Source organism: Limulus polyphemus, unplaced genomic scaffold (assembly GCF_000517525.1).
Source record: "Limulus polyphemus unplaced genomic scaffold, Limulus_polyphemus-2.1.2 Scaffold275, whole genome shotgun sequence".
Lineage (NCBI taxonomy): Eukaryota > Metazoa > Arthropoda > Merostomata > Xiphosura > Limulidae > Limulus > Limulus polyphemus.
In genome coordinates this window covers 678,118-687,442 of record NW_013665885.1, presented here as the reverse complement: position 1 = coordinate 687,442, position 9,325 = coordinate 678,118, and the positions used below count along the sequence as shown (strand labels likewise).

At 33.3% G+C, this 9,325-nt stretch overlaps 1 protein-coding gene across 5 annotated transcripts in view; it reads left to right on the top strand.

Annotated features, from left to right (window-relative positions):
- Positions 1-9,282, top strand: part of LOC106456958 (glycine receptor subunit alpha-4-like) — a 74,171-nt gene extending 64,889 nt beyond the window's left edge. For 2 of the 5 annotated variants that reach the window (XM_022382759.1, XM_022382760.1), the window contains exons 5-9: positions 2,396-2,478; positions 5,369-5,506; positions 5,798-6,058; positions 7,750-7,916; positions 8,756-9,282. In XM_022382759.1, coding sequence (XP_022238467.1) covers positions 2,396-2,478; positions 5,369-5,506; positions 5,798-6,058; positions 7,750-7,916; positions 8,756-9,004 — 898 coding nt within the window. In that variant the 3' untranslated portion in view covers positions 9,005-9,282. The remainder of the gene's footprint in view (positions 1-2,395; positions 2,479-5,368; positions 5,507-5,797; positions 6,059-7,749; positions 7,917-8,755) is intronic. The other 3 variants (XM_022382762.1, XM_022382761.1, XM_022382758.1) reach the window with 3 other exon arrangements.
- Positions 9,283-9,325: the final 43 nt, after the last annotated feature.

Genomic DNA, 9,325 nt, shown 5'->3' with positions numbered 1-9,325 from the left:
ATTGATGGCACACGACGTAGACACACATTCGGCATGTAATGCTGTTTGAATACAAGAAGGGAAACAAAGCCTCTGTAGCCACAAAGAATATCAAAGAAATTTATGGAAATGTTTTAAAAGTTCGTAAGTGTCAACGATGGTTCAGCAAATTTCAGATGATTTGAGCCTTAAAAACTGTGATGGAAGAGGCCGACATGTTGGAATTGATATTGATGCTCTGAAGACGCTTGTTGAATCTAACCTAAGGCTACACATTCGTAAAATGGCCCTGAAATTGCATGATCTCATAAAACAATACGTAAAGATCTAAGAAATATGGGAAAACGCTTTAAAGAATGTGTTTGAGTGCCTCACGAACTCTCCGATGATCATCGTTTCCAACGTGTGAACGTTGCTTCGTCTCTTCTGGCGCGTAATGCACGTGAAACATTTTTGGACATAATTTCTTCCGGTGATGAAAAATGGATTCTCTATGCGAATATTAAGCGCCAAAAACAATGGCTCAGTCCTAGACAAAAACTACTTCCGACCCCAAAACCTGGACTCCATCCGCAGAAAGTGATGCTTTGTATTTGGTGGGAATCACAGGAGTAATTCATTTCGAACTTCTCAATCCACAGCGAACTATCAATGCAGAGATCTATAGTCAGCAACTGGAACGTTTAAGTCAAGCACTTCATCAGAAACGCCCTTCACTCGTCAATCGAAAAAGTGTTCTTCTTCTCCACGACAATGCACGTTCACATGTGGCACGTTTGACGCAACACAAGATAATGGAGTTGGATTGCTTCAAAACCAAGTGATTTACTGGGTCTTGTCTTTTAGTACAACAAACTGCCAGCTCTCACAGAAATGTGCATGGTATTTTTTGAAAGTCTTTTGCAGCTTTCCTTTTTATTCCCAGTGTGTCTGAAGCATAGCTTGAGAACTCATAACTTATACTTTTCTAAAAGGATAATATCTTTATGAATTATTTTGAGCAGGACTGATTGTTTATGTACAAATCATTAGTAGTACTTGTGTGAGTGAGTGAAGGAAATGGTCCTGGATGACAGTAATAGTAGCGTTTAGTGGGATGCTGTTTAGTTGGTTTAATTTAATAGTATCATTTTGGTGTGCTGATTTTCCCTTGCAGAAACTATTTACTACCAACAAAGACGTCCAGCAATGCTAGGTTTAAAAAGTAACGTTTAAGTTGGAGTGTGGGCTGCCAATTTCCACTATTAGGAGCTGTAGCACAAGAAACATTTGTCTGATGTAAAGGTAACCTTGCTACATGTGGCCTTAAACATCACTTTTGTTTGACATTGGCTTTATGTAGTTTGGTTTCCGACCTTCTCACACATTCATAGTATTTTGAAACATCTACCAAATTCAAGCTCTTTGTCTGATCGATTATCCATTTAAGCTCGGTCTTCTTGTGGTCTACCTAAGTACACCTACCAATTTTAGCTGTTGTTGTTTAAGAGCTCTTGACAACAACTTGTAACACCAAACGGAAACAAATAAATAGATTCTAATTTATATATATAACTATATAAAAGCTTAAGAAGTTAAAATGGGATTGGCTAGATTTTCCTAAAAATACGTGTTACACAAACCAATAAAGAAAAACCCTTGGTTATGGCTATCAAAAGATGCTAAAAATCAAAGAAGTTTATAAGGCCTAATTAACGTCAATGTGAAGCTTAGTGTATCTACAAAATACATGGAACACATATGAAACAAAGAACATATGCTACGAATAAAACTTAGTTTAACCACGAGTTTCTATACATTAGCACAGTCTTTACTTAAATATGTTAGTTAAAAACGTTATTGAATGTTATAATTTCTTTCTTATAAGTTTTATTATTAGTGTGTGTGTGTGTAGTTATTGTAGCAAAGCCACATTGGGCTATCGGCTGTGTTCATTGAGGGGAATTGAGCCCTGATTCTAGCATTATAAATTAGTAGACTTACTTCTCTCTCCCAGAGTACTTTATTATTAGAGAATCCACCCAATAGTCAATACCATTACATGCTGATACAAGTCTAAAATTGAAATAAAAGATCCAATCATTCATCCAGTCCTTTAAAATGTACTTTTGTTATTTTTTTTATTATTTATTCATAAATAAAGGTGTAACTCAAGGTTTCTTACATATACATGTATGTATGTATGTACTATAAAATATTTATAAAATATGCTAATTGTGTAGTATAAAACTACAAAACAATTTCAGGTCATATCCCATCAACCAACCTGATATGATTTAGCTCCAGCTTACAGGAATGAGTTTTAGTCCTTAATGTGCAATTATATTTTATTTCACTATTTCAAAGGTAATCAGTCATTATCGGAAAAATAAACAGTAGGAAAATTAACTTTCTTTTAAATTATTTTTTCCGGCAGAGTACATCTTCGACTTATTTGTAAAATGGATTTCTGGAAATATCCAATGGACAAACAAACATGCAGACTTGAACTTGAAAGTAGTAAGTAGACCTGAAGATATAGCTATCTGTCATCAAGGAGAGTTATTTTCAAGGAAAAAAGAATGAGAGGGAATTAGAAATACGTCAGACACAAAAGTAATGATACATTTACACAAACCACAAATTTCTCCAATTATGAAAACATTTTTTCAAATTGACCAATAAAACAAATTTCAGCATTAACATTTTTATTTCAAGTAGTTTCTTCTAAGTGGAAACCTGCAGAATAGACTACTTGTGCTGTGCCTAGAGCAAGGATCAAACCCAGAATTTTAGTTGCATAAGCCTTCAAAGGAGAAAATACACTTACACTTACAATTGTATCACTTACAATTTCATAATTGTCTGTAGTAACAGACTTAAAACAAATATTAATAATTAAAGAATGAGAAATATTTTCAAAAATTAATTTCCAATGTGTAGACTGGATTTTGAGTAATGAATCATTTAGCTTTTCATTACTTCGCTGGCTTTCAGCATTTAAACCATATAAGTTATAATAATAAGTTTAACATGCACAAATAGATTTTATAGAAATATTCACAGATATCTTGTATACTTCCTGTTAGTTCAGTATTACTATTATAGAATAACTTGAGGACATATAAGATTTCTGCTCCTTTTGTCCAAGTTTAGCCAATCAGAAACAGACCAGTACTCCACTTCATTATGGCAGACAATTTTGTGAAGGGGGCCAAAATGGACCTGATTGACATAAGGGACAGTCCAGATGGAGGTTTTAATTATATAGGAAATTTTGTAGATCATATTACCACTTTCAGTATATTTTCCCTCCTGAAGAAATAAGCTACAGAAGTGATACAGTTACTTAATGAATGAGTGCTTAGATACCTAAGGTTACCAAAGATTTTTCATGCGGACAATTAAAGGAAGTTTTTAATCAGTGTTTTGTTTTGATTTTTAAAATTGGCGGGTGATGAAAGTCGGATTTGGAATTTATTTTTGTGCAACACGTTACCCTTAGCTGTCATGGCTACCATGAATGATGTAATAAATTGATATCGAAGTTCATAAGACTGTAAAAGAAACTCGTTATAGAGTAGTCTTTTGCCACAGCTCACCAAATGTGGTTTTCCCCCGGTTCAAAGAAGAAAATTATTGATAGACAAGAGCAGAGGCTTAGGCATTATTATCATTTTGTAACAGCATCTTAACACCAATTCAATGATCTGGAGATGGTCATACTAGCAGTACTTTATATCTGCATGTGCAAGACGTGTGCTCGTTATGTAATCTCTAGAAGAAAAAAAAGCGCTATCTCGAGATTTTGCAGCTAAATCTTAATATGTAATCATGATCATATAATGGACTTTGTACACTAAAACTCCAGAACTTTTAAAGTGCATAAAGTTGTACCTACGTATACACCGTCAGTAGTACAAGTAAGTAAGGAAAACTGTCATAGTGGGTGTTTATATAATCCCATATTTTATTTATAAAAAAACGAAACCACGAACCTTGGCTAAACATAAATATACCAAACTAAACTAAAAGTAACATAACCAAGGATGTCTAAGGTCCACTTATGCATCAACACAGTCTTAGTCAAGAGACTGCATACACGTCTAACATTTCTGTTTGCATGACGAAGCCGTGTGTTTACATATTTGTCTACAACAAGTTTCATGAGTGCAATGATATGATTCCCTTGTGGCACTTCTTCAAACATACGTTGATGAAACTCCTTGAATAAGTATATAGGTGCATTTTCCAGCTCCCGGCACACAGTTGTATCAGCAACTTTTATTAAAAAGCACCTCAGAACTCTGTTAGTTTATATAGACAACTAGCATGACGCAGCCTTAACGACTGAAAGTATGATTATAGAGTTTATAATTTTGAGTGGTACCTTGCGTCTTCTAATGCTTTACAAAACGCCTGACAAATGAAAAGTTTCTCTGACACATCGAAACACAAAGCCTGTCATTTATGAAAAGTCTTCTTATGCATATAGAGAAAGATTATCAATATGTGGTAGTTTGGCCGACATAAGTGATATTATCAGTTTAGAAAATTGTGCACTTAAACCAATATGTTCATGTAGACAATGGTTACTGTCTTGATTTCTCACAAGAAAAGTATTATAACAAAACTGTTGATGCTTCATCAGAAATAACATTCCTTTCCCGAAGAGAAGAAACAATGTCTCTAAATTGTAACTTTGCTCTCTAGATGTCGACTTTACCAACGAATAGTGGGATTAACCGTCACATTATAACAGCTGAAAAGGGGCAAGCATGTTTGGTGGGACGGGAATTCGAACCCGTTACCCTCATATTGCGAGTCGAGCCCTCTAACCACCTAGCCATGCCTGGCCATGTGGCCAAACAAAGTAATTTTAATTTACAAAAAGTGAGAGCTCAGACTTACCGCTGAGTCACCAGGGGCATTACCTGCAAGTAAATATCTAACCACGAATACTATAACAATATGAAATTAAAAATTATTCTTCGGTTATGCCCTTCAACAATTCCAAATTATTAAAGATTGCAGTAACCAAACCTGCACAACTTTCACGACGTACCGAAATCTCTGAAATCTTGTAAACGAAAATAATTTTTAATGGTACCAGAAGGCATTAGCAGGTGCTTCTGAATTTCGTAAAGAGAAGGATAAATGCTTTCAAAGCGTAAAAGTAGGAGTGATGTTTTTTAATAAAGTCTATGATATAAGTTCCACATATATATGGCTGAAAAAATGTACAAGTAATTCATGAAACAAAACAACAGTTAGTTAATTTGGTTGTTTCATTGTGTTAATAAAATAGAAAAACATGGGAATGTATAAAATTAAAAATAGTAATTGATATAAATATTTTGTTTATTTATGTGACATTATAACTATTAATAAAGTATAAAAAATATTTCAGGTATTTTGCGGGAGGAGGAAATGATTTTAGCTTGGGCAGAAGGTGAGCCACTCGCGCTGAATAATAATTTCTATTTGACAGGGTTTGAGCTTGTTGATTATACGTTCTATTCAAGCCAAGCTGAATACTGGATGACAGGTAAGACATAATTTTGCTATTATTTAAACACAATTTACAGAAACTGTATGAAATTGGAAGTTTTTAAAATACTCTTATGCGCAATCCTTTCTTTTTTGGACTTTATACAAATATACAACAGACTATGATAAATGTGATACTATTATGATATTACAATACAAGCTTTATTATAATTCGTTGATAATTTTCTTTTTCATTAGAAAGTTGACGTTTTCGTGTTTTTTTTTGACGTGATAAACCTTCCACGTTATTGATCTTTATTTAAATCAAACATTTTTTTTTCTTCCAAAGGCAACTTTAGTCGTTTGCTGGTAACTTTTCAGTTAGAAAGAGAATTTGGCAATTTTCTTCTTGAAATATATATACCCAGTATCCTTTTTGTTGTAACATCATGGACTTCATTTTGGCTTGAGATTCCGGCCGCTCCCGCTAGAGTGAGTTTAGGCATCACAACACTGCTGACTCTTGTAACCAGTGCTAAATCTACGAGGGAGAAGCTACCAAAGGTTTCTTACATTCACGCTTTAGACGTATGGAACGTTGGCTGTACAGGTACGGTTTTGAGTATATTGGTGTTGATTATTTCCTTCAATTACATAAACTCCAAAATAAGCTAAAAATTTTATTTATTACTTTACCATACAGAGAGGAAGATCATATATATAAATTAGATGTACTTCCGCAGGGTCCCCAAAAGTGTTCTGTTTCGAGAGTAAATGAAACCAAAATTAAGCGTAACAAATATTTTTTTTTTTTGCTTTTCAAGCTCACATGTCATGATGTGTTGTAGCCTACAGAGTGTATAATTCTTCTCGTAATTCATGTCATGCGTACGTTTTACTGATGTCACGACAGTACAAATTGCAACATTAAGCATCCCTTATGTGACAGACAATACATTACTGTATAATGGTGCGAGAAGTTAAAACAGGTGACCCCTTTTCAGTTTTTTATAGGGCCGGGATTTTTTACAGTAGGCGTCTATGACTTGTTGGCGATGAATTTCAATACTAAATGGACACAGCACACAATCCACTTATTTTAGCATACTATATTTAAAACAAGTCAAGCGTATATAAATAACCGTTACACTACTGGTTATCACAGTTATATCCAAAGCTTTAAATAATTGTCTTTTTTCGGGAAAGTCCACACAGGCGGGTTCAGTTACTTTAGCACACTATTTGAGAAGACAAATTATTCTTCTTTATCTGTGTTATTACAATACAAAGTGTGAAACTGACTTCAGAAATCGCTCATTACGGCTAAGCTCTCACGCAGGCTAACTTCACTTTTTCGTTCACTTTCACGAACTAACTTCTCTTCACTTCTGCATCTGCACTATTTATAGCACGTGACAGAAAAAGCTAGAAACATCTAGCCCTCTAGTAACAATAATATTATACATAATGAGAAAAACTCGGAAGCTTCGAGTAAGACGACGTCAACAATATTACAAAAGTCTAGTACAACAAATAAACTACATACACAACTTACAACTCATACAGAGTTACGTAACAAAACTTGTCATAACTATCGCTTTTAAAATAATTAGCTTTTAACATTCTTGTTATGAAACTTAATAATCACTAAATATTAAAACACTAAATAAACTGAATAATAACTCTTAAACTTAATAGTCTTGTATATACCCAACACTCCTCCAGGCGGCCTTCGGTCCCCTTTCGGGGAAATTATATTCGGTTGAATATGTAAAGCATATCCCTGGTCAGTCAGTGTGTAAGTTTATGGTAGGCAAAACATATATAACCTATTGTGTAGCTTTGTGCTTAACTTCAAATAAACAAAATACTCTGGCACCATTCTCTTCTGTATATTCAATACACTGATTCAAGTTTCTTCTGTAAATTCAATACATTGGTACAAGTTTATTTTTTACATTAGGTTAGTTGAGTTAGTGTGGGTAATTAGAAGTAAATAATTTTCCTGATAAAGAGAGAAATATCTAATATAATTAATCAAACCGTCATTTTCATTAGTCTTATCTGTAACATGTTAATAGTTCATAACTAATGAAATATTTGTTGTTGTTTTTATCTTGTGAGTTCTCTATTAATATATCTAATTCAAAAAAAAATTAACCGTCACTTTCATTAGTCTTATCCGTAACATGTTAATTTTTCATAACTAATGAAATATTTGTTGTTGTTTTTATCTTGTGAGTTCTCTATTAATATATTTAATTCAAAGTTTATTCAAACATGGCCATTATCTTTTTTTAGCATTCATCTTTGCATCTCTTATTGAATATGCTATAGTCAATTTCATCTACTTCAAGGACAAAAGACGACGGCAAGGTGGATTAAAGAGGATCGAAAGTACTGCCACCTTAAGTTCATTAACAAGTGAGAATATACCTAAAACCCCTTTAACTCAAGTGCGAGCTAGGGTAAGTTTTTATAAGCATCACCAATAAAAAATTGTATTTATCATCTTCATAAAGATTAAGATGCTTTACTGAATGTTTTATGAAACATTAGTAATGAATTTTTCGCTTGAACTCCTGAAATCTTCACTGTGTAAGAAATAGAAAAGTGAAATAATTCTGCCAAAAAAAACTTAGTTTAAATTTAGTTTTATAAATGTATAAACATCGATTAACACCCCTGTAACATCTTTAACATAGTCTTGTAAAACTAATTACACCTTTCATAAAAGATCAGTATTCATTTTATTACCAAAAATTGACATTTCACACTCTCAATTATTGTATCACATTCGATTTGATGCTATGTAAGATTTTTAAAGGTCAGCAGCTGCTGTACTAATATCCAGCTACGGTTAAGATACTACGTGGAAATTAGTCAATGGAGAAAGCTGTATTGATGTAATGAATGTCTGAACTCGTTTATCTATAATCCAATCCAATGTGCTGAAGGAAAAGATTACTGCATTACGTGTTAACGTGGGCTTTTGACTCGGTCGCTTACGATAATTACTTCGCCGAAGTGTCACTATTAAAGCAGCTTTACAAAAGAAACAGTAGTTTATTTCTGTATGTGGCTATAACAGTTGATATTAGTTATTAGTAAAATAGTTCTGAATGTAATTAACGAATATAGCACGTTTTCAATCAAAATGGGGCTCTATCGACAAAGCATAAAACCACCGACCCTTTCTCAGTACTTTAGGTAATATGGTATATATAAACAGGAGCTATTTTAATGAACATGACACTTTAGGACGGAGAGCAACGTAAAGTTTAATAAACCAACGTTTTCATTGCAGAGTCCCAAACTACCTCCGAAATTACAAATAAATAGTTCCGAGCTCCAGCCAAGTGGATTTTCATGCAACACATCCGCGCCATCCACTCCAACATCTCCTCAGTCTTCTGAAGGCAACTGTGCATTCCCTTTTTTCTTTGAACTTCCTCTTACTCCGCAAGATATTGCTAATGGGTTAGACAAGAAATGCAGAGTCGTCTTTCCACTTCTTTTCTTGTTGTTCAACATCATTTATTGGTTAATTTTTTAGGTTTAAGATCATTATTTACCAACAGCTTCATTTGGTTTAATCTTTATTTATCCGTAATTGCTTTTAATCATTGAATATTTCATTTTCTATTCCAGTTTTTTATTAAATAACAAAACATAAGAATTCTGTCTTACTATAGCGAATTCTTTCGATAGTTAACTTTAAATACAAAATGATTGTGAAAAAGTAAAAGGTTTTAAGACATAACTTACAATGTTTTTAGCATATATATATATGTGTGTGTGTGTGTGTGTGTGTGTATATGTATATATATACACACACACACACGCAAAAGCAAAATAATTAATATTACAAAATAAT